We start from the raw sequence: 16824 nt of genomic DNA on the forward strand, positions 1-16824 counted from the left end.
TACAGATCCTTCTGATTCCCAGCTCCATGTTGGTTCTTCTTCTCTTCAGTTCACTCCACTAATTTTCCTTAGGGTTCAGGTCGGGGGACTGGGATGGCCATGGCAGAAGCTTCATTTTGTGCTCAGTGACACATTTTTGTGTTGGTTTTGATGTTTGTTTTGGATCATTGTCCTGATGGAAGATCCAACCACGGCCCATTATTGAAATTCTAGCAGAAGCGGTCAGGTTTTGATTTTTATCTGTTAGTATTTGATAGAATCCAAGATGTCCAGGACCTCCAGCAGAAAAATAGGCATTAAAAATCCAGCAGTATATTTAACCGTGGGCATGGGTTACTTTTTATCTATGTGTGCACCAAACCCATCTGGTGGGTTTGCTGCCAAAAAGCTCTTTTTTTAGTTTCATCTGACCATAGAAGCCGGTCCCTTTTGAAGTTCCAGTCGTGTCTGACAGCTAAATATGCTGGAGATTGTTTCTGGATGAGAGCAGAGGATTTTTCTTGAAACCCTCCCAAACAACTTGTGGGGATGTAGGTGCTATTTGGTAATTTTTTTTAGGCTTTCTGAGACTCAAGACTCAACTAATCTCTGCAATTCTCCAGCTGTGATCCTTGGAGAGTCTTTGGCCACTCAAACTTTCCTCCTCACTGCGCATTAGGACGATTTAGACACCCGTCCTCTTCCAGGCAGATTTGTAACATCTTTAGTTGATTGGAAATTCTTAATTATTGCCCTGATAGTGGAAACGGGGATTTTCAATGCTTTAGCTATTTTCTTACAGCCATTTTCTATTTTGTGAAGCTCAACAATCTTTTGCTGCACATCAGAACTATATTCTTTGGTTTTACTCATTGTGATGAATGATTAAGTGAATTTGGCCTTTGTGTTTCCTCATGTTTATACTCCCTTGGAACAGGAAGTCATGGCTGGACAATTTCATGTTCATGATCACCCTGGTGTGCTAAAAAAAAAATGTAAATATGAATGGGAATATGCTTCAGAGATATTTTACTCATAAAAAATTCTAGGGGTGCCAATAATTGTGGCCAATGTGTTTTGGAGAAAAACATTTCATAATGTGAGTTTCCCCCCCACTTTCAATTGTTTTACTTCAATGAAAGGTTAGAATTTTGTGAATTTTTTGAATGAAAGATTAAAAGGATAAACAATGCAGATTTATTTTCACAGCCGCCTTTGCTCATATTTACTAAGGGTGCCAATATTTGTGGAGGGCACTGTATATCATTTTACATGAGTGTATTGTGTGTAATTCATCAAATTAACTACATACATATTCCTCTAACGTTCGACTACTAGCAAATACTTTTTTCTTTTCTTTTTTAAATAAATGCATTAGAAAAAAATATCAACAGGAAGAACAAAAAATGAACATACAGTACACAAGAGTATTTACAAGCAGGAGTTTGTTGTTAGTCACCATCAGCACACCAGCTCCAGACAAACAATGACACTCAAAACTGTCCTGTTACTATAGCTAACATTACGACAACAGCATGGTTGTCTTAGTTCTGTGAAACATAGCAAAAACAAAGTTACTCACATATGGAGCAGAAACAACGCAATTTCTGCATCCGTTTTCAGGCCTTCCCACTTTGGTCTCTCCAGCGCTTGAAAACTTTTCTAACATTAACGCAGGTCCTAAAGCTCTTTCCCCTTCTTTAACCCTTCTTTTTCCAGTGATATTCCTCTGACCTTTTCTCTTTTGTAATGTCTCACAGCCATCTCTTTCTACAGTCTTTCTTCAAACCTCCCAAAGCTCACTCTCTCTCCTCCACCATCATGAGTGGACACGCCCCCTACTGCTGATTGGCTACAAGTGTGTTGTGGTGCTCAGTCCAATCCACTTTCAACAGCGTTTCTCAGAAATTACTTACTGCACCTTTAAGTGTCCAAATACTATTTTGAGCTGCTTGTATATTACCATAGGGGGCAAAACATTATTTCATTTGTTCAGTATTCCATAAGTTTAAAGAAATGTGCACATTTTACCAACTAACATATACCAGAGCACTGTGTAGCAGCTGATAGTGGAGAACTGCATCGGAGCTGTGCTGGCCAGTAAATACAAGCATCCTACATTGACGTCTGTATCTGGGGTTTGTAGCTTTCTATGGCTACATTTACAAGATTGTAAAACATGGCGATGGTTTGAATCACTCACAGTCCATATATGCCAAGTCTGTCATTAAACTAGAGACTCTCCAATACAAATCCTATCAGGCATCCTAACGGACCCCATCAGCTCAGGGTGTTCAATGTGGTTTTCATTAACTATAAGCAATCTAGCAAGCAAAGCCAGGAACAGAGGAGAGAAATCAGATATAATACCACAGGCTTATTTGGAGTGCACTACCGGACTGCTTTCAGAGTGAGGTCAGCTCCCAAACAAATAAAGACGTACCCTTAGGAACCAACAGAGGAGAGGTAAGGAGTTTGGAAAAAAAAAAGTTCCTCAGAGGTGAATCAAAGCTCACCTTTCAGCTGGCCGTCACCCAAATAAATGGTACAATTGGAACCATGTGTGCCACGAAACATTTAAATACTTGGAAATGTTGCAGGACTAGAGCCGTTCAACCTCCTGACTTCCTTCAGGCAGACATTTTCAAAAGATGAGATATTGGAATTGTTTCTTTCCCTTTTTTTTTTTCTTGCTTGTTCTCCAGTAACCATATTTGGCAGTGGATCGGGGCTCTTTTTCAGCTGAATTTGCTCACATTCCAGGCTGATAGTAGCTGAGAGGAACATGTGTTCAACCTGAGAGGTGCCGACAGAATACGGAGGGGTGGCTTCTGCCCAAGGCTTCAACTTTACTCCATAGATCCAAACACCTGGAGCTGGGCGTCAGTGTGTGGGATGGGGAATGAAAGCTATCACATATCTTACAGTACATCAAACCTTACGTCTAAGCTGTCCAAACATTAAAATACTATCATAATGATCTATTCACCCTGCCAAATTTAAGCCTGTTGGCCAGTACAGAGTCGACAGAAGCACATAGGAAGCTGACATGACATGTCAAGCAGTGTGACACATGTAGGGCCCTATGTTTTTTTTCCCCCCCCAAACTCCATGTTTTCATTTTTCTGGATTCTATAATAATGTTGTAATTTTAATAATCAAATTATACAAGTTTAGTAATATATTAACATTTTAAAAATAATAGTGCCCTAAGAATTTGTTTTTGTTTTTTAGAAATTCTGTTTTGTCTGTTTTAAATTTTCTGGATTCTGTTTTTTATAATTTAATACAAATTTATTATCAAAAACAGTGGTAATCAAATGAATTCATAAAACAACTATTTAACCCTAGTCAAAAATGATAATTTTTTTCAATTAAATGAATGTACTATATTTTAGTTTGATAATGTTTTTATTTAATATTTTGTATTTTTAGGGGATTTTATGGTACCAAATTATATTTACGCAGTAGTTATAATCCATTTATTACCAGTTAAACAATTTGAGAATAGACCTGAAAAATAATTTTTTGAATGAAACTGTCATAAATCTTGAATGCTTTGGAGCACAGACTTAAGTTTGGTCTGTTTTAAAGACAATTGGCAGATTATTGCTGAAGTGAAAAAAGTTATAGAAGTTTATTGTTATGAAAAATGCACAAAAAAACTATTTTCAATTTTTATATAAAATATTTATTTTTTAAAACGTGTTTTACTCTCATAAATCTAAACAAGTTGGGCTCCAAATCTGAGGTTGATATCTAAAAAAAAAAAAAAGAGCTTTCAGTAAGATTTTGTTTGGCTGCAGTACCAAATGTTTTCACTAGATAAAATCTGCTTCCGATTAAAGAGTGACTATTTTTTTTCAGGACCATTTAACCTTTTCGAATCAGGTCCATGATTTGTTGTTGTTGTTGTTGTTCACATATCAAGTGCCAAAACCTTTACCAAGTAAAAAAATTAAAAAAAAAACAAATCGAAGATCGAAGAGCACCACAGAGTTAATTAATCTTTTAAAATGTATGTATATATATATATATATATATATATATATATTTATTTTGAAAAATTCCTTACATTTTTTGCAAACAAAGTGCTGCACAACAGAGGTTTAATGTTTAAATTAGAAACGAAACTGCGATGCTCAATCAAAACGAGAGACAGAACATGCAGAATTCATATCTGAATAGAATTCTTTTTGCTGTTTAATATTCACTAGTCCATATCGTGATTTGATTAAGCGTACAGCCCCTCTTTTGATTTATTCATCCAAATTTGAGCAAATTCAGTGACATTTCATGTCATACAGTAAATTTCAAATTTCATTCCGCAATGCCCTATACATTATATCCTTCATATGAAACTTCATATGAACAACATTCTCAATTTGTGAAACATTTTACCATTTAAAAAGTATACTATATTTATAGTATTAAAAGTGTATTCAAAAATTATATGTTGTATAAAAGAAATATTAGGTAAATTGCAAACACTGATTACAAATGGTGAAAAAAGACAGACACTAGTAACAGCACATGGCATCTAAAATATAAATGTTCCCTAAACATAGATTTTAACCTGACAGCCTTCATACAAAATCCAAGAGCAACAATAAAACAAAATGTTCAAGTATTAGAGTTATTATGAAGAACAATGATGATTTATAATTTTTCTCTCCCCCATTTTCTTTAAATATAGACAGCAAATATTATCTCTCAACTTACTTTGGAAGTCGGTCAAGCAATGTCTTCAGTTCCTCACATATTAGTTTGACAAGTCCACTTTTTATGTTGTTGTAGGAGACATCGATCATGAAGATGTAGGCAGGAGGATTAGGAGGCTTATTATTCTTAAAGACAGAAAAGAACATCACAGTATGAATTATGTTAGTTCATGAACTTCAAAGTGTGCTATTTTTGCTCATTTCACAAACCTGGTACATAAGCCATATCATATGGCAGAAAATACACAAAGTTTGCAATTATGTGAATGCATATCAATTGCATGAGAAAGCTTTTTATCTTTTTATATAAAGAAATGGCAAGATGAACACATTACAAAACACAGGCAGAAGGATAGTAGAGATCAACTGTGATGATTTTATTAAGCACTGCAGGATCTGATCCTCAAATATTAATAAGCATCTGAGAGAAATAAGAGCCCAGACAGCGGATTATGGTGTCAGGCTGAGATGAGGAACCCAGGCACGGACTGGGGCCAAAAATGTGTCATGGATCTCTTTAGTCTGATAACTGAACTGAAATCAAGTTAATTTGAGATTACAGCCTACTTTTCACCCTGAACCGTGAGAATGTAATACATAATGCACAAGGTTTCAAAAGTTTACACTTCCTGGCTCTTGAGCATCAGTGAATGTTTGCAGCTTTTGTAATAGCTATTTATGAGTCCCTAATTTGTCTTCAGTGTGAAAAGATGGATCTCAAAACAGTCACTGCTGGAAAGGATTCAAATGTCCTGTGCTCAGGACAAAGCATCTCAAAATAATAAACATGGAACATCTAGGCCATGCATCATCCAGGTAAATGATACACAGTATTAAAAATTAAGCATAAACTTTTGAGCAAGGTCTTTTTTTTTCTTTTTCTTTTTTTAAAGAGGACATATAATGCCCCTTTTATGTCAAAAAATTGAAATTTGCCCCTATTTGGGTGTGAGCAAAACTTTTAGAATACATCTGGATGTGTTGCTGTGGAGTTGATTCAACTCATCGACTAGCATGTGTCGTCATGTTAATCTTTTGTGCAAATCCAGCGTTGAATTGACCCTCATTTGTGAATCAGTCCGGTGTAAAATGATGGCATGGTAACAACACTCTACTACAACAACTCTTTCTCTTCTCTACAGCAGCCCAACATGGCCTCACCCCCTTTGTAAAGAGTTTATTGTAAATATTAATTTTGTAAAGATTTTATGCAGAGTTTATGTAAATTTTAGGGTTAGCTTGTTGTAGTAATATTATTATTATAAAGTGACGAGAATATTTTTGGTGTGCCAAAAAAACTAAATAACAACTTATATAGTGATGGCTGATTTCAAAACACTGCTTCATGATTTTAATATTTTTAAAATCACTTTATAATATTAATATTGAACCACTGTACTCACATGAACTGATTTAAATATGTTTTTAGTACATTAATGGATCTTGAGAGAGGAAATGTCATTGCTGGCAATGCAGGCCTCACTGAACCATCGGATTTCAACAAAAATATCTTAATTTGTGTTCTGAAGATGAACGAAGGTCTTACGGGTGTGGAACGGCATGAGGGTGAGTAATAAATGACATTATTTTTCAATTTTCAAAACCGCAGATACTGCAAGGTGAATTTAAACTTTTGGCTTTTGAGTATTTTTTGACTGAAAAATAGATTTTTTATTCATATTGTGCAATTACACATTCTGTGCATTTTCAAAAAAAGCAAGTTAACTTTCAGCTGACCTGCTGGCAGAGCAGCTTAAAAATGCTCACTAAATTCAAACTTGCCTCTGTATAATCAATTAAAGGGTCATTTTTTTTTTTTTTTTTTGTACACTAAGCATAAATTGTTTTCCTAATTTTAATCATGTTTCATTTTTATCATGTTTACTCTCAAGATTTAATTGTATATGCATGAACAAAATATGTGATGTGACTGCCAAGAAAGAAACCTTTCTCAGCTGCTTCCCAGGGCAAACTGACCCCATTTGGACAAAACACACATTCTCTAATAATCTACACACTCTCTTACACCATTACATTTCTAGAGGGAAATCGTGTTCGCAAAGGACTTTATTTAGATAAATCAAATATAACCTATTAATAATAAGCATTACTAATCTAATAAAATCTGACTGTGACTAACGTAGACTTATATAAAAAGTATACAACAAAAACAAAAAGCAAGTCCTCATTGTTTAAACCTGGATGTTGTGAAGATTGTTACCTTGCAGTAATCCAACGTGGCAATGAACTCGTATGAGCCCAAAGACAGTTCTGGTCTCTCATACAGATCCATTCTTCTCCCCATATGGTCCAGATGCTGGAAATACTGCACTGGAACTAAGGTAGTGGAAACACATTTTTAGAAACACTTTTTTTAGCTATGATTGCACAGACAAATAATCCTTTCCATATGCTGACAGGAAACACAGCATACACATGCTGTGTGTAAGAATTAAGATCTCAGCAGTCTCCAATGGTACAGTTCCAACCTTCATTAATACAGCTGCAGAAGCCACACTGGTAGCGTCGTCCTCCATCGATAAACTGCATGTAAGGACACATGTAGGCCTTACAGCGGTTGCAGCGGATCGGTCCGGTCTCACCATGATTTACAATGTACAGAGGAGTCTACAGAGCACAAGCAGATCACAGTCAGAATGAAAAATAAGACCTACAGTATACACAGCCATAACATCTTTACTGTAACATATGCGATACCATTTTATACAGTATGCTTATATATAGTTACACATACACTAGCGTTCAAAAGTTTGGGGTCAATGTGATTTTTTTTTTTTTATTAATACTTTTATTCAGCAAGGATGCATTCAATTAATCAAAAGTGACAGTAAAGACATTTATGTTACAAACGGCTTCTATTTCAAATAAATCTTTTCAACTTTCTATTCATCAAAGAGTCCTGAAAAAAAAAAAAAAAAATTTGTCACAGATTTCACAGAAATATTAGGCAGCACAACTATTTTCATCATTGAACTAAATCAGCATATTAATGATTTCTGAAGGATCATGTGACTGAAGACCAGAGTAATGATGCTGAAAATTCAGCTTTGCATCACAGGAATAAATTTAAATTATATTTAAATTGAAAACAGTTATTTTAAATAGTAATATTTCACTGTATTTTGTTTATGGTATTTTAATAAAAACAGTAGTGAATACAACTATTTTTTTTTTTTTTTTAAATCACATTTAAAATTTAAGATAGGGATGCACCAATACCATTTTTTAAGGACAGAGTACGAGTACCGATACTTTTTTTCTGGTACTCGCCGATACAGATACCGATGCCTATACATTTATTAATTTCTCTCTCTCTCTCTCTCTCTCTTTGGTGATGTTGCAGTTTTCCAAGCACAACACAGTGAGACTAATGAATGTAGGGCAGCTTCTTTATTATTACTCTAATGAAAAAACTAATAATTTTTATGTGCTTGTCACAAACTTAAAGAACAAAAATTTCACAGTGTCCAATAACCTTCAAAGGGCAAAATTACCAATATATATAATTGTTGTTATATAAAAAGAAATTTACAAACAAATTACAAACAATACAACAAATATTATAGAGATACAAATTAAATAAACTTGTTTTTCAGATACAGTAGGTTTATTTACCATGTATACATTTATTTAACATCTTTTGTTGTTTTATTAACATTAATGACAAATATAGGCTACGGTCCCTTTAAGACCGAATCCATGGATACTGACACATATCCTGTTTTCACCCAAATGTTTACGTCCACTTAAGCCATAACCGAATGTATTTACGTGAGATACTCCACGCGATGGACATTTTGACAACTATGTGTGCATTTGACCATTCAGGCGCGAGGAGAACTGATCGCGCGCTGTCTGAGAGAACTGGGATCGCGCGCAGGAAAGAGAGCGCACGCGAGAGAGAGGCGCCTATCCCGCCTTCACTAATCGATAACGAATTGTGATTGAAAGCATGCAGTTCGCAATGTGTGTGTTGTCATCATTAATTTTGAAGTATTTCCACACTTCTGAGGATGACATTGTTTCTGCTGCTGCCGCCGGTGTCTCTGTGGATGGAAAATTCTGACAGTTACGTCACATGAGGTATCGGTCTTTGGTATCAGGGGTATTTTTACGAGTACGAGTACAAGTACATGAGCTTGGTATCGGCCCGATACTGATACTGGTATCGGTATCGGTGCATCCCTAATTTAAGATGGAAAAAAATTAAATGTTACCTTCATTAACTGAAGTTCAAATTATGTTTACAAAGATATAAAATACATAGATCTTAAATTTAAAAAAAAAAAAAAAAAAAAAAAGAGTTTAAGCTGAGATCATTTTGAATTTCAAAATTCTGTTTTCAGTCAACTTTGAAATTGTTGTTGAACAATGTTCAATTGTTGCTGTGTCATTTTAATAAGGTGACAGCAAAATCTGAGCTGTCAGACAATGAGCTTTTATGAAAGTATGAAGTAGATTAGAATGATTTCATTACATTATCTCTGACATCTCTGAATTTGGATCATAGATGCTGCAATATGGAGTCATATAGATCAAAATCAAAATGTGGAGTGATTTCCTTCTTTTACAGTACAATAAACTATTTATCTGACATGTTCATTGGAGACTGAACTTAAACTAATTAGCCTCTCATGAGAATACTAGCATTTCCTAAAAAGGCTCTGAAGCATAATGACGAAGGAAAAAGCAATAAAAGACTGCAGAGTTAAACAAGTCTTAAAGGCATCAAAACTACTGACACAAACTGAGGGGACACCCATGAATTAGGCTTTGAACATATTCCAAAGGCAGTATTTTACAAAGACAACACCATGGACAACAGTGTTAATTATTAAAACAAAGGTTCATTTTCTCAGCCTCATGTTGTTCCAAACCTGTATGATTTTCTTTTTTTCCATGTATCACAAAAAGAGACGTTTAGCAGAATATTCGCACAGCTCTTTTCTGTAAAATCAAAGTGAATGATGACCATTTGCTGTCAAAAAATCTCTCAAATCTCATTAAATGTAAGATGATACTGAATGAATATGTGCATATTGAAAACACACAATAGAGATTAGAGACCTTCGGTGGAGAGAAATGTTTTAAGTTTAAAAAAAAGAAAAGAAGTGTGCTTAATTGTACTGAATGTGCTCTTGTACTGTATTTCAAATTTTAAAAGTGTATTTTTAAAAACAGCTGTACTTGAAGATGATATAGTATTAATGAAATAAAAGGCCACTTAAGTATACTTAAAGAGAGTACCGTTTCATGACTGTTTCTTAACACACTTAAGTAGACTTTTAAAAAGATGCACTGTAATAATGCCATATTAAAAGTTTTACTTCAAAGTACATTTTAAATGATTATGTTTTAATAATCTTTTGTCATGCTTAATAATAATTTAACTGTAGTTTTATTCAATATTACATTTAAAGTTAATATATTTTTAATGTACTAACTTCATGGTTACACATGTGTAACAAATATATTTAAATACATGACATACAAGTTTCAATAGAAATTACATTCATCTATGCTTTAGTTTGCCATACTTGCTTGTCAGTACATTCAGCAGTACACTTAAACCATATTTCCAAGACAACTGAATCAATTATGAAATTTCATTAATCTGCAATTAAGTGTCCGAAAACATCCATCACATTCAGTTTGCACTTAAATATACTATTGTATACAAGTACACTTTTTAAAAGTATGCAAGTGTGTATTTTTTTTCACATGGTGGAAGATGTGTGTACAGTATTACAGCATTAAACATTAGGTGCTTTCCCAAAACATGGTTTTGTACATTTTACAACATATAAAACATACTAAAAATTCCTTTGAATGGTCACTTATGTTGTAGCATTCCTCACTTGTAAATCATGTCTGCTAAATGAATACACTACCGGTCAAAAGTTTGGAAACATTACTATTTTTAATGTTTTTGAACGAGGTCTCTTATGCTCATTAAGGCTGCATTTATTTCATAATAAATACAGAAAAAAACATATTATTACAATTTAAAATTATGTTTTTTTATTTTAATATACTTTAAAATATAATTTATTTCTGTGATGCAAAGCTGAATTTCCAGCATCATTACTCCAGTCTTCAGTGTCACATGATCCTTCAGAAATCATTCTAATATGCTGATTTGATACTTGTTATTATCAATGTTGAAAACAGTTGTGTTGCTTAATATTTTTATGGAACCTGTGATACTTTTTTCAGGATTCATTGATGAATAAAAGGTTAAAAAGAACAGCATTTATTCAAAATATAAATCTTTTCTAACAATATAAATCTTTACTATCACTTTTTATCAATTTAACACATCCGTGCTGAATAAAAGTATTAATTTCTTTCAAAAAAAAAGAAAGAAAAAAAATTACTGACCCCAAACTTTTGAACGGTACAGTATATTGTTACAAAATATTTCTATTTTAAATAAATGCTGATATTTTTTAACTTTTTATTCATCAAAGAATCCTGAAAAAGTATCACAGGTTATAAAATAATATTAAGCAGCACAACTGTTTCCAACATTGATAATAAATCAGCATATTTCAATGATTTCTGAAGGATCATGTGACACTGAAGACTGGGGTAATGATGGTGACAATTCAGTTTTGCATCACAGAAATAAATTATATTTTAAAGTATATTAAAATAGAAAACCATAATTTTAAATTGTAATAATATTTCACAATATTATTGTTTTTTCTGTATTTATTATTAAATAAATGCAGCCTTAATGAGCATAAGAGACTTCGTTCAAAAACATTAAAAAACATCCAAACTTTTGACCGGTAGTGTAAATGTAAAAACTAAATCTAGTACATAAACTCAAAACTGAAAAACTGCGAAAAATCAGAGTGTTGATAAAATGCTGCATACCTCATTTTTGGGCACGGTAGCGAAGGGTTTGATAATGGCTGCCAGAGGCACTTTGCACTGCTTTGCAAGGTCAGCAGTGCAGGGGAAGGAATATGTTGTGCACCGCATGAACCTTGGGCTGGCATTCCCTTAAAATAGCAACAAAAAAAGTACCATATTAAATAAAAGTACTTTTATGCTAATATTTAGAGTGAAGTGCAAAGATGCTTACCTTGATCCTGTACTGTGAAATCTGTGGTGACCAGTGGAGGCACCTGACCCCTGACGTTTGTGACATACACCTGGCCTCCTCTCTTAGCCTGGTCATCCTCAATCACTTGCGTCTGGAAGAGAAAAGTAAGTGTATCTTGAAATGTGCACAAATTAAAATACTTTTACACTATAAATGTAGCATTTTTATTTTATTTTTTATTACCGTGCTTGGAATAGAGTCCGGGTCCAGCTTCTTCTGAGGAGGGCCGGCCATTTGGGATGGACCTCCAGGGAAGCCTCCTGGGTAAGCGCCTGTTTGTGGCCCTGCCATCTGTGGTCCTGCCATTTGTGCACCATACGGGCCTGCAATCGGGCTCCCTTTAGATCAGAAGCAAAAATAATGGTTCAACATTTGCCCCTACAAATAGTGCTGAGGTGAAGTGTGTAATTTCTACATATAATTGCAAGTGAAAAATGAAGATTGTTCGTTTTCAAACAGGTTTTGCAAACACGACCCACAATCCTTCTGCAATTGGTCAGACAGATAGTCCCGACAATTTCGTTGTCATTGTTGCAAAATTTCCTAATTTTAACCTGGTTGCTGTTGATAGCCTTGGGGTCCAAGTGGTGGTTGGTGGACACCTGGTCCAGGTGGGCCAGACATTCCCATAGGTGGAGCTGGCATAGAACCCATAGTGGCCATTGGTGGAGGAGATCCTAATGAAGGTGGCTGTTGTCCAGGTGGAGAAAGTGGAGGATGTCCCATTGCAGGTGGAGGATGTCCCATTGCAGATGGTGGTGACGTCTGAAATTGTTGTGGTGCTGCTGAGCTTAAAGGAGACTGCATGGGCCTTTGACCTAAACATCATGGTGCATGGGTATAAAATGGGCCAGTTAAAGCTACACATCAACTATCTGAACTTCAAATAAATACAAAATGGCATCTCACTTACCATATCCTGCAATGTTCATGCTACTCATTTGATTGGTCAGCTGTTGAGTTGGAGGTGGGGCTTGTGCCATACTTTGATAAACACTCTGAGGAGGCTGCCCATAAGGAGACATGGATGGAGCTGAAGCAGCAGGAGGAGCGAAACTGATGGGAGTAAAAAATATATTAGCTATATATAAGCTATATATTATTAAATGATTCACTTTCAATAACATTGAACTAGTATTTACCTGTGGGGATGGGCCCCGTTCTGCTGAATGTTAGCACCATACTGGCTGGATACTGGTGGTGGAGGCATCCCAGAAGGAGAAGAGGCAGGTGGCTTGAGCACACCTGGAAAAACAGCATTCATTTCATGTGAGCACATAATACTGTGGGAAAAATTAGTCTTCGAATATAAACTACAGAGTATGTAACTACTGTATTGGAACATATGGATGTGCGATTAATCAAATTTGATTTCGATTTTGGCTTCCAACAATCATGATAAAAACAATTATTGTGCCGGATTCTGTTGTTTTTCTTCAAAGTGGTGCCCTTTCACCTCTCCTTAAAAGCCCTAAAAACCAAATCAGTCAAATCATGTAACGTGCCTGTTGTAAAATGGCGAGTATTCACATAAACACATATTCACATAGACATTTGAGTGATCAAAAACAGTTAGGAAATACATCAGATGCATGAAAAAAATACTTGTACACAATTTTGGTTATATTGCCCACTCCTAATCGTGTTTAAAGGGTTTGTTCACCCAAAAATGAAAATTGTCATTATTTACTCACCCTTATGTCGTTCCAACCCTGTATGAGTTTCTTTCTTCTGCTGAACACAAAATAAGATATTTTGAAGAATATGGGTAACCAAACAGTTGATGGACCCCACTGACTTCTATAATTTGGAAAAAAAATACTATGGAAGTCAATGGGGACCATCAACTTTTTGGTTTCCGACATTCTTCAAAATGTCTTCTTTTGTGTTCAGCAGAAGAAAAAGAAAGTCATACAGGTTTGGAACGACATGAGGGTGAGTAAATGATGACAAAATGTTCATTTTTGGGTGAACTATCCCTTTAATAATTGTGATTATGAATTTTTGGCATAATAAATCAAGCAGCCTTACGAGAACACGCGGGATGTTATATCAGGTGAAACTATAATGAAGAGCAGTTTCCTAACAGTTTGTCTCTGTTTATTTAGGCTGAGGCTTTGCTGAGACTCCTATATCAAGGACAAGATGAAACTTGCAAGTATTACAACCACAGAACTGAAGAAGAGTTTAAAAAAAAAAAAAAATCAACAAAAGAAGTTTCATTTTACCTGTCGGTGGGGCAGAATAACCCTGTGGTGGAGATCCATAGGCCCCATAATGCGACTGAGGTGGGGGGTTCCCAAATCCAGTAGAGTATCCCCCCATTCCAGCCTGAGCCTGGGAGTATGGAGGGGTGGCAACATAACCTTGCTGACTCATCCTACTGTTATACCTCTGTCATTCCAGTCTGGGACAAAAAATGTGACCTGGAAAAAAAAAAAAAAATGGGCTGAATTACAATCTACTTTATATGTTTGCAATGTGACGTTCCACATTATTCATTTTGCAGGTTTAAAATATACATAAACAGAAATTGCAGAAATATACATAAACATTTAGTTTTGAAACATTACCTTAACATGGTTACTCAGCACAATACTAACAAAAGAAGCACACTTTAGCATACTAAGAGTACTTATACTATAGTGTGAACTGAATGTTTTCAGACATTTAAAGGGTTAGTTCACCCAAAAATGAAATTTCTGTCATTAATTACTCACCCTCATGTTGTTCCAAACCTGTAAGACTTTAGTTCATCTTCGGAACACAAATTAAGATATTTTAATGAAATCCAAGAGGTATATGACTCCTCCAAAGACAGCAATATAATCAACACTTTCAAGGTCCAGAAAGGTACTAAAGACATTGTTAAAACAGTCGACGTGACTGCAGTGGTTCAACCTTAATTTTATAAAGTGATGAGAATACTTTTTGTGCACAAAAAAAAAAAAAAAAACAACGACTTTATTCAACAATCTCTTCTCTTCCCTGTTATTATCCTTACGCAGTTGACTCAGTAAGCACAGTGAAGGCTTCTGTGTTTACGTCAGAACGCCGGCTCAGTATTGGCCAAAGCTGATCACGTGAGCAGCACGACGCATGTGTGTGATGAGTCGCCGTTCTGATGTAGAACCTGGAAGTGCCGAACGTAAACAAAGTATGAGAATGACACAGAAAAGAAGATATTTTTGTTTTGTTTTTGGCACAAAAAGTATTCTCGTCGCTTCATAAAATTAAGGTTGAACTACTGCAGTCACGTCGACTGTTTTAACGATGTCTTTAGTACCTTTCTGGACCTTGAAAGTGTTATTATTATATTGCTGTCTGTGGTCAAGTCATTTACCTCTCGGATTTCATCAAAAATATCTTAATTTGTGTACTGAAGATGAACGAAGGTCTTACGGGTTTGGAATGAGATGAGGGTGAGTCATTAATGACAGAATTTTCATTTTTGGGTGAAGTAACCCTTTAATTGCATGTTGAGTGCAATTCAATTAAAAAGTACTGTAAATGTATATTAAATGCAATTAACTAAACTTCACAGAGCTTTTTTGACCCACTTAAGTGAAGTTGCAATTTAGTACATTAAAAACATTAACTTTAAACGTAATATCAAATAACACACAGATTAAAATTATAATCATATTTTATTGCATTTTTTTAAAAAGTGTATTTAAGTGTCAAAAACAGTCATGAAAGCGGCCTTAATTTCATTAATATTATATTATCTGCAAGTACAGAAGACTTGAATTGGACTAGAAGTGCACATTCAATTCAATTAAGCTTACTTCTTTTACAGAAGAAAAGGTTTCCCTTGCAAGAATGAATGAAAGGCAGAAGCAGTTTGTTGTAAATAGATGAGATAATGAAATATTTTCTACAGTTCTGAGTTTCCTTGATATCATTACCTCAACACTAAGCATGTGTGATCAGGAACTTTGGTACTAGACTGAGATAAGAGGAGTTTATGATAACACAATCGCCAAAAATACAAACTGCTACATACAAAATGTGAATATATTGGTTTGACTATTGTATTCAACCATCAAATTAATTAACTATAACTGACCGTACATAATACAGCAATGTACTTGCAATATATTGATAAGTCTTAACTCTGTATTTAATTAAATCATGTAATGTTAATATACCAACCTATCTTAGATATTACACTCTGTTTGTTACATTAAAATGTACTGGTGTAATAAATACTGATTTAAAGTTGCCTAAAACAACAACAACAACAACAACAACAAAAAAGCCACTTCATAACATAAAATGCAACATAAAAAACTCCAGTGTACATAAATGATAACAAAAACAAGCAAAAAAGTGATGGTTCATGCAGGGAATTTCCCATAAAGGTGATTAATATTTTGTCTTTACTTTAAATAAATCAGTAAAATACATTGTTTTCTAAAAAAAAAAATATATTTTTTAACATCACAGCTATTCAAATATCAGGTTTTACTGAATTAAAACGTTTACTGAATCTGCGTTAAAATAACTAACATTATTACAATGTAATTACAGGCCTACAGTACATTACAATAAACTTTTTTTTATCAAAATAAACTAATTTTCCTACACCATATGTAACACAGCAGAGCTTAAAAAAAAAAAAAACAACTCCAGCAAATAAATACTCTGCTGTCCTCTGGTTTATTAAACACAAATTTGCTAAACTGAACCTGGGTTGGTCATTCTTTATAATCATAGACAAGAGTGGCCTGTCTAAGAAATCACGACAGTATTTCTGCAAGAGGCCTTTAGTAACTCTCAGGGTAAGATCGAGTTCTACTTATATCATTCAACATACACGATATTCAGAACAGAGATGATATAATAGAGATGCTTCAGTGATACAGTAGAGTACAGTATCAGTCTGCCACTGCCCTGAACTGCCACGTCAAAGACCGTTATGACAGACCTGTAATGTTTCAGTGAGCTACAGCTGACTTTACTGAATAAAGTCCATACTGAAACACT

The 16824-nt window shown here is 34.6% G+C and overlaps 1 protein-coding gene across 2 annotated transcripts in view; it reads right to left on the reverse strand.

The window, feature by feature from the left end:
- The window catches only part of sec24d (SEC24 homolog D, COPII coat complex component), a 28198-nt gene that overhangs the window by 10983 nt on the left and 391 nt on the right, over nt 1–16824 (reverse strand). For both annotated transcript variants that reach the window (XM_051898890.1, XM_051898889.1), the window contains exons 2-11: nt 14064–14261; nt 12978–13080; nt 12749–12891; nt 12390–12653; nt 12019–12173; nt 11815–11926; nt 11604–11731; nt 7190–7328; nt 6922–7037; nt 4702–4826 (exon numbers count right to left, since the gene is read on the reverse strand). In XM_051898890.1, coding sequence (XP_051754850.1) covers nt 4702–4826; nt 6922–7037; nt 7190–7328; nt 11604–11731; nt 11815–11926; nt 12019–12173; nt 12390–12653; nt 12749–12891; nt 12978–13080; nt 14064–14214 — 1436 coding nt within the window. In that variant the 5' untranslated portion in view covers nt 14215–14261. The remainder of the gene's footprint in view (nt 1–4701; nt 4827–6921; nt 7038–7189; nt 7329–11603; nt 11732–11814; nt 11927–12018; nt 12174–12389; nt 12654–12748; nt 12892–12977; nt 13081–14063; nt 14262–16824) is intronic.

The sequence above is a fragment of the Ctenopharyngodon idella genome, chromosome 7, assembly GCF_019924925.1.
Source record: "Ctenopharyngodon idella isolate HZGC_01 chromosome 7, HZGC01, whole genome shotgun sequence".
NCBI lineage: Eukaryota > Metazoa > Chordata > Actinopteri > Cypriniformes > Xenocyprididae > Ctenopharyngodon > Ctenopharyngodon idella.